This window comes from Neolamprologus multifasciatus, chromosome 14 (genome assembly GCF_963576455.1).
Source record: "Neolamprologus multifasciatus chromosome 14, fNeoMul1.2, whole genome shotgun sequence".
In the NCBI taxonomy this organism is placed as follows: Eukaryota; Metazoa; Chordata; class Actinopteri; order Cichliformes; family Cichlidae; genus Neolamprologus; species Neolamprologus multifasciatus.
Genome location: NC_140452.1, coordinates 32,342,060 through 32,357,990, shown reverse-complemented (window position 1 = coordinate 32,357,990; position 15,931 = coordinate 32,342,060). Strand labels below are relative to the sequence as shown.

At 42.6% G+C, this 15,931-nt stretch overlaps 3 protein-coding genes across 7 annotated transcripts; 2 read left to right on the top strand and 1 right to left on the bottom strand.

The window, feature by feature from the left end:
- Nucleotides 1-292: 292 nt before the first annotated feature.
- On the top strand, nucleotides 293-10,123 carry mfrp (membrane frizzled-related protein). 3 transcript variants are annotated; one of them, XM_085184152.1, is made up of 13 exons: nucleotides 295-2,039; nucleotides 3,272-3,380; nucleotides 3,746-3,883; nucleotides 4,096-4,263; nucleotides 4,338-4,557; nucleotides 4,944-5,074; nucleotides 5,162-5,287; nucleotides 5,970-6,046; nucleotides 6,205-6,353; nucleotides 6,474-6,604; nucleotides 6,688-6,822; nucleotides 7,054-7,184; nucleotides 7,290-10,123. In XM_085184152.1, exons 1-13 carry the CDS (start codon nucleotides 1,986-1,988, stop codon nucleotides 7,512-7,514), a joined length of 1,794 nt encoding a protein of 597 aa, XP_085040278.1. In that variant the 5' UTR covers nucleotides 295-1,985; the 3' UTR covers nucleotides 7,515-10,123. The 3 variants fall into 3 exon arrangements, with proteins under 3 accessions (XP_085040280.1, XP_085040278.1, XP_085040279.1); XM_085184153.1 differs by having other exon boundaries at nucleotides 296-2,039; nucleotides 7,057-7,184; XM_085184154.1 differs by having other exon boundaries at nucleotides 293-2,039; nucleotides 7,054-7,387.
- Nucleotides 7,807-11,081, bottom strand: nudt8 (nudix hydrolase 8). Of its 3 annotated transcripts, XM_085184157.1 has the most exons (6): nucleotides 10,974-11,075; nucleotides 10,479-10,546; nucleotides 9,441-10,265; nucleotides 9,211-9,343; nucleotides 8,787-8,864; nucleotides 7,807-8,555 (listed from the first exon to the last, which is right to left on the bottom strand). In XM_085184157.1, exons 3-6 carry the CDS (start codon nucleotides 10,262-10,264, stop codon nucleotides 8,370-8,372), a joined length of 1,221 nt encoding a protein of 406 aa, XP_085040283.1. In that variant the 5' UTR covers nucleotide 10,265; nucleotides 10,479-10,546; nucleotides 10,974-11,075; the 3' UTR covers nucleotides 7,807-8,369. The 3 variants fall into 3 exon arrangements, with proteins under 3 accessions (XP_085040283.1, XP_085040281.1, XP_085040282.1); XM_085184155.1 differs by lacking the exon at nucleotides 10,479-10,546 and having other exon boundaries at nucleotides 10,974-11,081; XM_085184156.1 differs by having other exon boundaries at nucleotides 9,441-10,546.
- Nucleotides 11,082-11,496: 415 nt separating this feature from the next.
- On the top strand, nucleotides 11,497-15,913 carry ftr86 (finTRIM family, member 86). The gene is made up of 11 exons (XM_085184150.1): nucleotides 11,497-12,160; nucleotides 12,488-12,583; nucleotides 12,685-12,918; nucleotides 13,008-13,161; nucleotides 13,237-13,362; nucleotides 13,472-13,522; nucleotides 13,631-13,672; nucleotides 13,779-13,820; nucleotides 14,006-14,068; nucleotides 14,162-14,364; nucleotides 15,419-15,913. The coding sequence occupies exons 1-11, from the start codon at nucleotides 11,651-11,653 to the stop codon at nucleotides 15,752-15,754; spliced, it is 1,857 nt and encodes a 618-aa protein (XP_085040276.1). The 5' UTR covers nucleotides 11,497-11,650; the 3' UTR covers nucleotides 15,755-15,913.
- The last annotated feature ends 18 nt before the right edge of the window (nucleotides 15,914-15,931 follow it).

Genomic DNA, 15,931 nt, shown 5'->3' with positions numbered 1-15,931 from the left:
AACGGGAAGAGGAGGCATTGAGCAATTTAGGACAGAGGACAAATAAAGTCACTCACTTTTAGTTTTGATCTCTTTCTCTTTCATCAGGATTGTCTGAGGTCTTGTTCTGTTCAGTGACACATTTGAAATACTTAGTGAACACAAACCAGACACCAAACCGATCACTGTGTCAGGGAATTTAAACTGTTAAAAAATAATTGACTTGTTGGTTTATAATCTGTCAAACATATCTCTCATGAACGATATTGAGTCATTTTGACCAGAAAGAGCATTCCTATCACAAGATAGAAGCTGCAATCAGTTTTTTGGAAAAAAATTTTTTATATTTCCTTTATTTATGTGGTTAAAAAAGACTCGCAGACAATAAAAATGTCTGTTTCAAAACAGATCTGACCAAGAGGGCAGAAGGGATTAGAACAAATATGGTAAATGGTCTGTATTTGTAAAGCGCTTCTAAGGTCCTAAGGACCCCAAAGCGCTTTACACTATACACAATCATCCACACACTGGTGATGGCAAGCTACGTTATAGCCACAGCTGCCCTGGGGCGCACTGACAGAGGCGAGGCTGCCGGACACTGGCACCACCGGGCCCTCTGACCACCACCAGTTGGCAACGGGTGAAGTGTCTTGCCTAAGGACACAACGACCGAGACTGTCGGAGCCAGGGCTCGAACCGGCAACCTTCCGATTACAAGACGAACGCCTAACTCTTGAGGCACGATCGCCCCTATCATAACAATTCTATAAACACGCTTTAAGGGACCAAAAAGGACTGGATTCATTATAATGTATGTAAAACAATGCAGAGTCATAAAGATACTTTCAAAACAGGTCATTTTATTTACAGTATAACTCCTCCATACATCATGTTCACTGCAGTCTATTTAGCCAAGCCAACTTTATTTATAAAGCACTTTGAAACAGTAAATGCTGACCAAACATTAAGGACAGAATAAAATTACAGAAAAATAAATAAAATAAAATAATAAAACACAAACATGAATTAATAATAATAATAATAATAATAATAATAATTGATCCAAAAAATAAAAATATATATTTAAAACACAGAAGGTCCATAAAAAGCACAATTTAAAAAAAATAATTAAACTAAAACCTATTTTTTTGCATTATTTTTTAAAATGTTTTAATTATAAAAAAGAAAGAGATTAGACCTTTAAAAAAACACAAATATCATAAATCACTTCTTTTCAGGTGATCCGTTTTTGGCACAACACACAGTTTCAGATCTCACAATCAGATGTCACTCCTGCTTCTCCACACTGAACGCTGCCGTCGTTGCTATGGCGCCATCTTACCCAGAATCCCTGTTCGATGACTGAGACTGCTCTGTCTCTGCAGCAGCGTTCTCGTGTGTTTGTGTTTGCTCACTCGGCTGTGCGCAGGTGCACATTTCAGTGAAACATTTTAGGAGCTTAAACCATCATTAAGGGGATTACCGAGATTTAACAGGGACCCCCGCACCTCCACCCCAACCCCATCTTTGGCATTCCCTGCCCTTCTTCCCGCCTCCTCCAGGGCTCAGTCCTCTCACCTGACAAGGATTTGCTCAGCAATGTGAGCAAGTTTCTAAAACCTTTTTAACCAGGCACACAAACACACGTAAAAGAAAATAATAATAATTACTGCGATAAACTAGACAGACAGCAACCGCAATCATCTCTACTGCTGAAGATCGGAATTTGATTGTACTTTTCTCTCATTTCTAGCAGTGTTTAGGCCCCATTTTTGATGGGGTCTAAACAAAGGACTGTGCTGTGCTGGGGGATTGAGCGCTGTAGGCTTTCACAGCTCATGGGGAGGTTTGCAGTCAGGGCAAAAAAGTGAACAATGACAAGAAAACTCAGGGGAACATCTTTAAAATTCCCTCACGGATAAAAGGATATCTTCAGGATCATATCCCAAATGGTTTCAGAACAACATTGGAGCCTTTAAGAAGAGGAGCACACTGAGAGAGTAAAGATGTCTGAACTCAGCCAAGTCGCTGTATACCCTGACTCCTCAGACATTTATAAGGTGAGTAGGATATGTTGATTTTGACTCCCCATGTTTTTGGATTTTAACTGGATATGTTATGGAGCTACGGTGCCAATTTTCCTGGTTGTAGTTGGATTACCAAAATGGGCAAATGTTCTAAAGGCTCAGATCCTGAGCTTTAGTCAGCATCACTTGGACTTTAGTAATTTGTGGAAAGGCCTTATATCAAAATCTAGTTTTAAGAGCTTAAGGAGTTTGGTTTGAGAAAACAATCCCAGCTCAAGGCAGCTGTCGAGCTTGTTTTCCACAGCTGTCAGCCTTTAGAGTAAAGCCATTCAGCTGTTGTGGAGATTAATCTGTTAAGGGTTTCACTTCAGATGATGAAGACTGGGTAATATTGTTGAAACAAGAATAGAAAGGTAGTCCAGTGTAAAATGTCTGCACATTAAGTGACCCGCAAATAGGCTTAAGAGACCATGTTGGCAGTTATTGTCCTGCACATTCTGCCTCTGCTTTGAAACATGTGTTTGTAGTCTAGAAAACAAACTTTTGCTGTTTGAGTATACTGCAAATATATCTATGCCCACTGTGTGGCTTTGCAAACTCTGGCTCTTTCCTGGACATTTCTTATGATACTATAACGATTTGTTTGCTTTTTTGAATTTTTACAAAACAGCAGAGAAAAGTGTCTAAGCACACTGGTGATCTCACAAAGAAGTTCTTACCCGGTCATAGTTTAGTTTATGTAACTTTTTCTCATTGCTGCTTTTTTTTTTTTTTTTAGCAAGTCGCTAACTTTATAGCAATAACAAAGAGCAGGGTTCCCACGCAAACATCAGACACAATCAATAATATATAGACGCTGTTTACACTACTGAAAAACAAATTTTTATATCTCAAACTTTCAACTCATTAACACAAGCTTCTGAGAAAATAATTTTGAAATTTTTCAGTGATGCAGTTAGAATAATATCCTTTTTTTCTGTAGCAAAAACAAGCTTCCACAGTAACTAGCTGGTTAACATACCTGGACATTTAACCACAAAGGAGTCAGATATCTGACTAACCAGATCTGAAGGTAATGATGGGTCAGTGTCATATGAAATGTTATATGTAACCCGACCAGCAGTGAAATGGAACCATAAGATGTGTGTGTCTTCTAATAACTGAAGGTGTGTTTCGTTGCTTTTTATTTGAAAGCAGAGGAAGAGTTTAAAAAAGCTGTTTTTAAAACCAGCACTTGTGTGAATCTTTGATTTTTACATCCGCAGAATGTCTTTTGCAATCCCGCTTTTGAGCTGGAGGGGGAGAAGGAGGAGAGGGTGGAGGGATTCAGGACATCCTCTTCTACTCCTGAGCCAATCAAACCGCCAGGAGCAAGTGAGTCAGCCAATCAGCTTGCTGCTTCTTGTGCCTCTACCCTAACGGCATCATTTTATCACTTAAGCTCAGTTCTGTTGAAATATAGGTAAATGTGGCCTCATGATAATTGTACTCAAGTTGTAAAAAGTGTACAGTTGATGCCTTCTTTAGCTATTCTCAAGGGAAACAAATCCCATAAACATATCATAGTGATGTCATCAGGGTTATGTCAACTTTAAATAGACGTGGTGAGTTTGGAAGTTTTCAGTGATGTCCTTATTTCCAAATGAATGCATTTCCCAGAATACAGTTCTTGAAAAACAAAAAAGAAGAAAACAAAGTGGAAAAAAAGAGATTACATATGTTCTATGCATTTCTTTCAGGCCTAGTCTGGGGATTTTTCGGTGTGTGTGTGATGCGTGTGCGTGCTCCGGGCTGCGGTTGGGGGGTGGTAGTGGTCTCTGCTGCTGTCCTGCTCCTATTAGCAGCCCTAGGACTGATGCTGGTCCTCATTCTCACACGTGAGTCACTGCTGCACATCAACTGCTTCATTACCACAATCTCAAACTGATTAAAAGGATTGAGTGATTTCATAAACCCAGGATCCATGCTAAAATCTCAAAGTACACCATGAACGCACAGATACTGGAGTTTAAAGGTTTCTCAGCATGACTAGCTCTCACTGCACATCATAAAAATCTTCTGGCCCAGATGTATTTGCTTCCTTATTTAGAGATAAAGAACCAGGCAGTGGAGGATCAGGTGCTGACCACTGCCACTTCAGGCCTACAGCATGCAGGAGATGGACAGTCCCAAGCTTTACCTACAGTCCCTATCAGTAGAAGTAAAGAGGACAGTACAGCTGCACCACAACCTGCCAGAATCCCTCCATCTGAACCAAGTAGGTCTGGCCTCTCTACCCGAAATACTTTTTGTTGACCTAAGACACAAGGTCTCTCTCTCTCTGCCTCTCAGGATGTGGAGGTGTTTTGACTGACACTGAAGGAAGTTTCAGCTCTCCGAATCACCCTGCGTCCTACCCCCCAAACTCGCTGTGTGTGTGGGTGATTCAGGTCCCGCCCCCCTACCTGGTCCAGATTCATGTCTCCTCTTTGACCGTGGAGGGACCCTCTCCTTGCCTGTTTGACTGGGTGGAGGTGCGGGAGCAGATCGAGCAGACTTCTGTGGTCACCAGGTCAGCGATCATGAAACATACCTTCTTATGAACATCATTCACACCTCCATATTTCCACAAGCAACATTTTTATACACGATCAGAGTAGGAGCATTATGCTGTTTCACTAAACTGCTGATAGATGGCGCCAAAAGCCTGTGCATCATTGGAAAGCGCTTCCAGGTACTGAAGGGTTTTTGGAAATTTTGTACATATCAACACGTTGACCTTTTTGCTCACATTCCTGGACAGTGTTGTAATGTGATTCACTAAATTCCTCTAACTACGTAACACATTTCCTGCTTACAAATCCTTTTAAGAATTTAGAGCTGCATGGCTCAGGCACAAAGTTCAATCCAAAGCTGAACAAGAATGAGACTAATCAAAAAGAAATGTCTCCCTTGCAGGTTCTGTGGTAACGTAGCGCCACCGACGGTCAACACAAACAGCAGTACGGTGTGGGTCACCTTCCACTCTGATGGCAGCATCGCAGGCAACGGCTTCACTGCCCAGTACAGGGCCGTACTCCCCGGACACAGTCAGTAGCCTGCATCTGGGAGCACATGCGTTCACTCTTGTATATGTTTTGCAACCATGTTCAAGTTAGCACATTGTGTTTTCTCAGAAAGCTGCTCCAGAGAAGAGTTCATGTGCGACGGCGGCCGCTGCCTGCTGCCTGTGTCTGTGTGCGACGGTCATCCAAACTGCCACGACCAGATGGACGAGGCAAACTGCAGCCACAAGCACAAGGGTGAGAGTCCACAGATGGAACTGAAACAGAAACAGGAAAGGTCAAAGGTCACAATTGAACTCACTTTTATTTATATAACATCGGATCACAACTGTCACCTCAAGGTGCTTTATATTGGAAGATGAAGACCCTGCAATAACAGAGAAAATCCCAACAATCAGATGAACCCCTACGAGCAAACACTTGATAACAGTTGGAAGGAAAAACTCCCTTTTAACAGGAAGAAACTTCCAGCGGAACCACAATCAGGGAGGGGCGGCCATCATCTGCATCATAAGAATCCCCCAGCAGTTAGCCTAGTCTATTGCAGTGTAGCTAAGGGGGGATCCAGGGTCACCTGATCAATCCCTAACTATAAGATTTAACAAAAAGGAAAGTGATAAGCCTAATCTTAAAAGTAGAGAGGGTGTCTGTCTCCCAAATCCAAACTGGCAGCTGGTCCATTGAAGAGAAGCCTGAAAGCTGAAGGCTCTGCCTCCTTCTCTGCTTTTTAAATACCCTAGGAACCACAAGTAAACCAGCAGTCTGAGAGCAAAGTGCCCTATTGAGTTGATATGGAACTATGAGGTCTTGAAGAAAACATGGGGCCTGATTATTCAAGACCTTGTATATGTGGAGAAGGATTTACTTCAATTCTGAGATTAACAGGGAGCCACTGAAGAGATGCCTTTCTTTTTCACAGAATGCGGTGGGCAGAAGATTGGGCCGTATGGTTACCTGGCAAGTCCAAACCACCCCGGGCCTTACCCTCACCAGCAGGTTACATTCTAAACCATTCAAACTGAAAAATAATCCTAATAGTAATTGAAAACACAACATTATAAAGATTCAGAAGTACTTCCACATGCATAACGCATTCTCAGTCCGACAGCCACACCACACCACGCAGTTTTCTCCACTAATCTGATGTTTTCCAGTTGTGTATATGGCGTATATCTGTTGAGGAGGGTCACGTGATCACGCTGAGCTTCAGAAACTTCAGCCTGGAGACTCAGGATGTGTGCGAGTTTGACTATGTGGAGGTGCATGACAGCGTCAGCACCGGAGCTGGAAGAGTCCTCGGAAGGTGAGAAGTGCCACAGCCTTTTATTCTGAGGGTAACTAAGGACAAACACACTTACCTTCGTGCAAGTTAAACAACCAGTTTTCTGGAGTACCTTTTGTGTCTCTTCTCCCTTTGTGCCAGGTTTTGTGGTACCACCTTCCCCCCAGAGCTGACCTCCTCTGGCCCTCACATGACAGTGGTGTTTGTGGCTGATGAGGGAGTGGCCGACAGCGGCTTCAATGCAACATACCAGGCTGTGTCCGTGCTGGGCAGTGAGTTTTCATGCTTTAATATTACAATATTTTTTTGCATTAGATTTCTATAAACCTCTTCTACATCCTTTTTATTTTTAAAGGGACATGCAGCCCCAGGCAGTTCGCCTGCAGCACAGGGGAGTGTGTTCAGCAGCAGTGGCTGTGTGACGGCTGGAATGACTGCCCCGATGGTGCGGATGAACAGGGCTGTGGCAACTCCACCTATCCTCCCTTTAGTGAGTCTGGTTTATCTCTGACCTCAATCACAGCCAGTTTTTGTTTTCACTGCCAATGAAAAGCAGCAGGAAGAAACTTAAGTGTTGAAATAACAGGAATTGCCGATGGCTTCATATTCTGGGAAAACCGCCAAATAGAAATGTTACCACTTTTCACCTCTATGTCAACATGGTTTTGTGGTTTCTATTTTATAAGTGTTTCTTTGAATGAATAATTTCCTCTCATGAAAGTAGCCTCGTCTTGTGAGCACATTGAAGTAGAGATGTGTCGGGGCCTCAGCTACAACTTCACCTCATTCCCCAACATCTGGCTGTCCATTGCTGACCAGAGAGAAGCTGCCACCCTCCTGGGACAGTATCGGGTAAAAGTCACATCAAAAAGCTTCATCAGACATCTGGAGCTGTAGCTGGCAACTGTATCAAACCAGGCATCAAACCATCCTCCCTCCCCTCCTTTTGTCATCCAGGTGCTGATGGAGCTGGCGTGCTTTGAGCCTCTGCAGAGGCTGGTTTGTGGGATGTTTCTGCCCCAGTGTAGTCCTCAGGGCGGCGTCCTCCAACCCTGCCGCTCAGTCTGCTCCTCCGCCGAGCAGCAATGCAGCCAAGCCCTGGATCTCTTTTCCTTCAGCTGGCCCTTCAACTGCCACCTTCTCCCAGACTCACAGGACCCCTTGGAGTGCTCACTGCCTTGAAGCTGGGACAGTCCAATTACCTTTGAGATCATATCAGGCCCATGCAGGAAATACCCGAACGTTCAAGGACCTTACTTACCTTAGTGAAAACAAAGGTTTACAGTTTTAAACACAGTTTGTAATACATGTGCTCAGTATATATGAGACCACATGCAGTTTTGAAGTAGACAGCTAAGTAAAATGAAAGCTTTCGATCTCCGACGGGAATCAGACTGTTTTACTGTAAATTGCCGTATTTATTTAATGCTTTGATGTCAATCTTGTAAATTAAATAAACCATGCAGAGAAAATATGTTTAAAACAAAGTTTATTGCATTGTTCTTCAACACACCACATCACTCCTAAATACTCGGATTACTTCAGTTGATCTAATGTTAGCTAACACAGGAAACAGGCTGTCACAGTGGTACTTTGCTGCCCTGACAAACATTTAACAATTCAGTCATGTGACATAATTGATCTGAGAAAGCAACTCACTGATTTTATTTCAACCCAGGTGGTAACTTTTATTACAGAAATAATTAAAATTTCAAGACTTGCCTAAAAACGTAAAGAGTTTGAATAAGAATCACTCGGTGTAAAATTATAACGTTGACCCACCAGGTTCACGTTCTTCCTTAGAAAAGCTTCCAACACCTGCTTTTCATTTTTAAACAATCATACAAATTTAAGGCTCAGAAAGTGCACTAGCAGAAAGAGCTTCTTCCTCACTCTAATAAATTCAAGAGAGGAATTTACCTTCCAAAACAAAAGCGGCTGTATTAAACTATTTTGGATTTGCTCAGATTCACTTGGTGCAAAGCTTATATTTGTCAGAATAATCCTTCAGTTGTTGAGTTCAGTTGTTGTGCGCTATTATGGAGGGACAATGAGTTTCAGGGTATGGTCTAGGGCAACAGCAGTCAGGCCCCACACTCGATGTTTGCCATTCCTAAACACCGGAAGAGTGTATCCATATTTGTCACCGGTGCGGAAGTGTGTGTAGCCTCGGTTTTGGGGGTTACACAAGTGAGACAAGGACAGGGTGAAGATCTCATCCACCTGGAAGCGGGAAACAGACTCTCAAACTTTTGGCATTTTTATTCGATTCAGCTTGAGTAATTATATTTTTAAAAATTGTCCAGCTCCTTGGAAGCAAAATATAAAGCAATGAGGAGTTGCTCAAGACTTCTGCACAGTACTATATATTAGGGTCAAGAATAACATGAGACTAGTCAACTCTAGTCTCACCCTGTTCTTTTCAAACAGACAGAAAATGGCAGATGATCGTACCTCCCCGGGGTTTGGTTTGAAGTTCAGCTTCTCTAGAGGACCGAGGTTAGCCAGCACAGGAGCAATAACCATCCCCGACTGGATCGAAACACATGAACAGATTTTTAATTCAAATTTACCTCAGATATTCGATGTTTTTGAAGGTTTTTACTGAAATTCCTGCTCATTTCTATTTTATCTACTTGTATAAGGAATCTCTGGGTATTTTGGGCAGATGGTCAGACCAAATAATCAACACAGAGCTCTTACAATGTCACATAATCATTTTTCACCATTATTTATCAACCAAACAATGAATTTACAAAAAGAACAGTGACTCTAAGTGCTTATTTAGGGTAATATAAATATGGTATGATTTTGTCAATTATTTTTTAATATGCATTTCTACTTGAGATTTCTAGTAGAAATGCATAGCTCCACTCACCGCATCTCTTAGTGGCTTCAGGACACCCCAAACCTTTTCTATTCCCACATTTACACCCAGCTCCTCCCTCGCTTCCCGCAATGCTGTGGCCACCACATCACTGTCTGAAGGATCGCTCTTTCCTCCAGCAAAGCTGGACAAAAAAAAAAAGAAAAAAAAAGAGGCAGGACACATAAAGTACTCCAATAAGTAAGATTTAAGACATAGCCTGCTTCTAATCTACCACTAACCTGACATCTCCTTTGTGCCTGCCTTTTAGAGTGCTGGACCGCAGGGTGAAGAGAAATGCAGGCTCCCCATCAAGAGAGCAGAGGGAGACCAGGACGGATGCCCATCTCTGATTTCCTTCTTTTCTCCCCTTTTGCAACTTGTAGAGCTTCAAGTTAGGCCCCAAGTGCTGTCGACATCTGTTTTCATTCCCAAGGGATAAGCAATCTCTCCAGGTGTCCGACACGCACGTGGCAGCCTGATGAGTAGCTATGGTTTGGTGGAAACTGAGGCTAGGGAGTTGTGGTTTATTGTGCTTGTTTTCTAAAGTCCAGGGAATATGTGCTGACAAGCTGAGAGGTCTAACAAAGTCCTGTCCATGAGTTAAATGGCTTTGAAGAAGGCTACACTGAGTCTTCCTGGTGTGGCTAAAAGAAGGCAGGCGAAAGTCCCAAGGTCTTCTCCAGCACTGAAGGCAGGTTATTTTGACTAAACAGTTCCAGTAAGTGCGCACAGGATCACACACTTGTTTGGTTTTTGTAGAGGCAGAATGGTGGTGGTTTAATAAAATGGCTTTGGATAGAAGGTTTTCAAACCGTGTCTGTCTCAGCTTATAATTGAAGCTACAAGAAGATACTGGTGCTGAACTATAAACAGTCTCTGTGGATGGTCCATCCTTGTGGGTGCCTGTTCCACTTATTTCTGGGTGTCTCCTTCCTTTCTCGTGACTTGCTTCCTGCCATCCAGCACATGTGATCTCGGAAAAACCACAGAGATGAGAGTCTCTTAACAGCTGTAATGATCTTTTGGGGCAAGACCAAGTCAGAATCCGAGAACTTGGCAACATCCTATAAAAGGAAACAAAACCTACAGATATTATCGTAAATGTATTAGTCAATTAGTTGTGTTCATCAGCTAGTTAAACCAACTTGAAAGAGGTGAAAGATGAACCAAAATCTGCTCGTCTCTGCCAGCAGGGGAGGTGAGCGATTAGATAACATAGGTAAACAGGGCTGAAGATACCCTGGCTTAACCGAGGTCAGAGGCTCACCCAAACCTACCTACAGTAATACTGGTCACTGTGCTCTCACTGTCATATCTCGGTGTTACGTTTAACTGCTGTTCAAAGCTGTTAAGACACAGAAACGTATTTCATATTAGCTTCAAATACGGAGTTCACGTTTGGTTCAAGTTTCTCCCAAACTTTGGTTGTTAGCTGTAGCTAGCTGTATTCATTTGTTAGCAGTGATGACGATATATATATAAAATATGACATTGTCAATGTTCAGACTTCCTCATCGCCAACTAAACCCATACAAAGAAGGCTTTTTAGGCGAGAAAATCTTCAGTGTCTTCAAAACGAGTAAGGAGCGCACGCAGGCTAACTGACCGAGCGATCAAAACAAAAACCAAATAGCTGAAGTAGCTCATACCCCAAAGCTAACACTCAGATTTGGCTTATGACAAAGCCCCAACGTGTTTCACGGTATGTCAGAAAACACACAAAGGTGCCAAGTATGACAGTAAAACGTCATTTTAACACAGAAAAGGCTCACCTTGAAAGTTGAATCAGCAGCTGCTAGGCGGCTGCCGGCAGTCAATATGGCGCCGGCTAGCTTCACTTGCGTCAGTGTTGCCCTCACTACGTCGTGATGACGCCAAACAAACGCACAACATTCAAGCTTAGCCTGTTGTGCTTTCTTTGTCCCCTCCCGAGGTTTGGTTTTAAGACACGACGTTTACGTTATTTAGTGATTAAATCACGAGGAAAGCACCAAATGATGTCAGTGTATGTAACAGGTTTTTAAAACCAGTCCTTCTCGTTTGGACTGTGTAGGCCCGCTTCCTTTACAGAGGAGACTAAAACAGGCGCTCTTTACAGTTTTTTGTATATGGGCAGACTGCCTGGCAAGAATAAATGTGACAGGATGATTAAACCTAATTAATTCGTTTGAGTAGCAAAAATCAACAGCAAAATTCATTTTTCCATTAGGAGGCTCCAACAAACTGTTGAAACCCATGATGTCAGATTGATAGACTCCTCACTCCACCTGTTTAACCAGCCCCACCCTGAGCCGTTTCTTCATGTTTTAAGCAGCAGGTGATTCATATGAACTGGCATTTTAGCCTCGTCATTTGTTGGGCGTCATTGCTTTAATTTCTCTGACCTGCTTGCTGTAGTATCAGGTCTGTAACTTCACACAGAGAACTTTGTGATCCATACAAAGCGACCATGGCCTCAGGTTGGACTGAAGAGGAAAGCTTTGCCTGTCCAGTATGTCTGGAAACCCTGAAGGATCCGGCCACTCTACCCTGCGGACACTCATACTGCTTGGCTTGTATTCAGAGCCACTGGGACAAAGGGGGCAGCAAAGGTCAGTACAGCTGCCCCCAGTGTAGGCAGGTGTTTAACCCTCGGCCCTCGCTGGCCAAGAGCACCCTGCTAGCAGAGGCTATGGAGAAGCTGAGGACCAACAGCCTGAAGCAGCACTCCTTCACAGCTCCTTCCCCTGGCCCACCATCCATGCCGGTCTACTTGGAGGTCCAGCCAGATACAATGCAACGAAAGGGCAGCGTGTACCCACAGCTTCCGTCTGTGGAACCCAAACCCTGCCACCAACACGGCCGACCCCTGGACCTGTTTTGCCATGACGACAGGGAGTGTGTGTGTGAGGTGTGTTGCCAGCATGGACACAGGGGACACCGTGTTGTCAAACCGAGAGACGAGAGAAAAGAAAGACAGGTGTGTAATTGGAAGTGATTATTTAAGGTGATATTTTCACTTGTTTGTTTGTTTGTTTGTTTGTTTGTTTTTGGTCTCTAAACACTTTTAAAATGAAAGTAAAATGCGGGTAAAAGAAATACACCACTACAAATGCAGTTTCCAAGTGTAACTAAAACATTTCTTAAGCTAATCTTGAAGTACTTGAAAAACAAGTCTGAAGTGCGCCTTACTGATGTTTTACTGATTCCCAGCAAAACTATGTGACAATATCACAAATAGCCTGTACAGTCTCAAGTACGGTCATTACTGCCTCACAATGTAAATTGTGCATGTGTTTGTGTATAGAAAGAGCTTGTTCAGATGCAAGCAGAGGTACAGAGGAGGCTCCAGGAGACGGACAGGAAGATTAAGGAACTCCCACATTTTGCACGTCAAGACAAGGCATGTAGAAAACCTTATTAATTCATGCCATCCTTATTTACTTTGAAAAAGATGAAATGGTGGTGACAATATGTCCTCATCTTGCTTGTCTACACTACCAGGCCTTGCTCCAGGCTCTAGAGAAGGAGAGCACAGATTTATTCATGGAGCTAGCCAAGAACGTGAATCTAACAGGCACCCAGGTCAGCGAGCTCCTCTCTACCCACGAGGCCTCTTTAGGCAGCCAGGCTGAGGGGCAGCTCAACAGACTGGAGCAGCAGGTTGCACAGCTCAACTGGAAGAGTGAAGAGCTGAGCAGACTGGCTGACATGCAGGACGATGTCTGTTTCTTGAAGGTAACGAGTGTGAAGCGGAGTGCACATATTTTAGTGCTAAACTAGATCTGTAGTCTCTGACTGTGGAATTTGTGGTATTTGTTCTCAAGAACTTCCTCCTCGTGGAGCCGCTGGTTCAGACTGATGCCACAGTGATTGGGCAGGAAGAAACCATGGTGGCGTCAGTCCGCTCAGTCATGAAAGAACTGCAGGAGTCAGTTCAGGATCTCTGCAAAGGCAGCCTGGAAAAAATCATCACAATAGGTCAGCTCTTCTCTTCTAGTCTCCTCGTCTTTTCTCTTCTCTTAATAACAAAAGGTTAAAATTTTCCTTTTGCAGTGAATAACCCCTTGGCTTTGACTACCAGTGGTCCAGAAGCAGCAGGCCCAGTACCAACAGGCCCAGTACCAACAGGCCCAGTACCAACAGGCCCAGTACCAGCTCAGGTTCCTGCCCAAAGTACAGGTACGTTAAATACCAGTCCAATAAAAGCACAAATGAGCTTTGTTTTGACTGTTAGCTTTTGATTGTGGAAAGGACACCTTTTTACATGTAAACCCTTTTTCTTCTGTAGTGTATGAAATGAAAACAGACTCTCCACCCTTGCCACCTTTGCGACCTCAAGGTAAAACATGCGCACGCACACATACACACACACACAGAATATACTTTAATGTGGCATTTGAAAAAACGCTGAGTTATTTTACTCTTGTTTTTATTTTTTTCCCCTCAGGGCCTCTGCCTTCAAGGTCTGGTGGTTCTGCTTACATCCAAGGTAATGCTTGAAAAAGGATTCTCTAATGTTGGCTGTGATAGAGTTTAGATATGCTTTAGTTTAACTGTTCTGTTTGTTGCTTCTCCCTGTCTCTGTGTGAATGAAGCTTCAGCCCCACCTCCACCCTTGCCTGCTCCTCGACGTCAAGGTAAAAGCACAAACATTATCATTGAAGATATCCACGTCAGGCAGTTACCCCGTCTTGTAGGAGATAAAAGCTGGCTGTGGACAGCTTTGCTCACCTGACCTTTCACAGATACCTCTTAGAGTATCTTGGGGTTAAATGTTACTTTTCCTTTTTACAATGGTGTATTTTTTTTTCTGTCTTAACAGCTTCTGTATCATCAGTGGGATTTATGAATCCAGAACCAAAAACTCGAGATGAACTCATAAAATGTAAGTCTTTTGTACTCCAGAATACAGACCCCTTTATCGAAGCCTTCGTTTGTTCCAGAGTGTTAGCTAAAATGACAAATCCTCTTTCTTTAGTTCGTTTCGAACCCACCATGGACCCCAACACAGTGTATCGCCACGTGCTGCTTTCGGATGGCAATCGTAAGGCAACGATGCGGGCTGAGAACCTGAACCCACCAGACCATCCTGATCGATTCCAGTTCTGGAGACAAGTTCTCTGCAAAGAGCCGCTGGGAGGGAGCCCTTATTACTGGGAGGTGGAGTGGACTGGCCAGAAGGTGCTTGGATATGATTAAAAATATATATATATGTGTGTGTGTGTGTTTTCAACTGCAACTGTTTGAGTCGTAGAATTAGTTAACATGCTTTATTTGCCCAGTCAGTGCTAAGTGATGGTTATGAAAGAACTTTGTTGCCATAAAAGTCTTCAGACCTAAAAGCAAAATAGAAGTCTCACAATAGTAAGTCTGACTAAAGAAGGCTTAAATCAATATTCTATGTCCTACCATTCCTTTTAGGATAGGTTTTGGCTATAAAACATTTTTAGTTTTATGTATTTTAATTAATATAAATGTTTTTGAGGATTTAAATCATGCAGCCAGCATTTGTCTACACAGGCAGTCTGGTAATGGAGGGAACTGCCCTTTGTGTTCCATTTTAATTGGCTAATGCATATGGAGAGGCCCTAAGGACAGCAGTGCTATAAATACAAAAATTACTGACATTTCTATTAGTCACGGCTGCGCTCGTTAAAAGACAGAATCTGTTCAACATACATATTTGTCTATCCATTGTTGGTGTGCTGATTTTATTTTATACAGCACATAGGTTTTTGTTTTTTGTTTTTTTGTTTTTAAAAATCCACATGGCCTCCAGTTCTGAAAACCTGTTTAATGCACTTGTGCATTAAACAGGTTTTCTTTTAATGACCAACCGTGGGCGACTCTTCTGATTGCAAAAGAAAAAGTAACATTGTATAAAAATCTATGAAAACTTGATCCTACTTTTGAATTTAGTTATGACCTTGATACATATATTCTTAGTCATCTTATGGTCTCAATTTCTAGTTTAAAGTTTTGTTGTTGTTGTTGTTGTTGTTTTGTCTCTCTCTCTTTTTTTTTAATATAGCAAAATTTTAACTTTTAAAATTCTGATCTCATCCAGGTTTCAGGGTTTGGTCACCTTGTGAGTGATTAGTTGCTACCATATGAGTGTGGAATGAAGTCATAAAAATTTCTTAATGCTTTTATTACATTTTTTTTAAGTGATTAGCAAATGACTCTTACGTTTGTGCCCCTCACTGAATTTATTTTCCTCACTCCCATCATGCAGGTCACCATCGGAGTTTCCTACAAAGAGATAGAACGCAAGAGTAACGATGACAAGAGCCGTTTGGGCCACAATGAGCTGTCTTGGAGTCTGTACTGGTCTGGGAGCGGATTTTCCTTTTGGCACAATAACCAGGAAAAACTGCTGGGTGCACCAAAGGCCAAACGGATCGGCATCTACCTGGACCAGCATGTAGGGATTCTGGCCTTTTACAGCATCACCAAAAACCAGGCTACCCTCATCCACAGACACCAGCAGCAGTTCACTGGCCCTCTGTTCCCAGGATTCAGATTCTGGGCAAGAGTAGGTGCTACAGTAACTATTTGCCAATTAGACTGATGTGCACAAGAGTAATTATCTGATGTTTTTGATTAAAGATGTTTATCTGGCTGCAAGAATGTAACAGCTTAAGGTTTTTAAAAAGGATGCTCTGGAGAGAACTAGTTCAGTCAATTCTTGTTTACATAATGATTTTGCACCAATCATGATTCATGTAATATAAATTAATTTAAATAT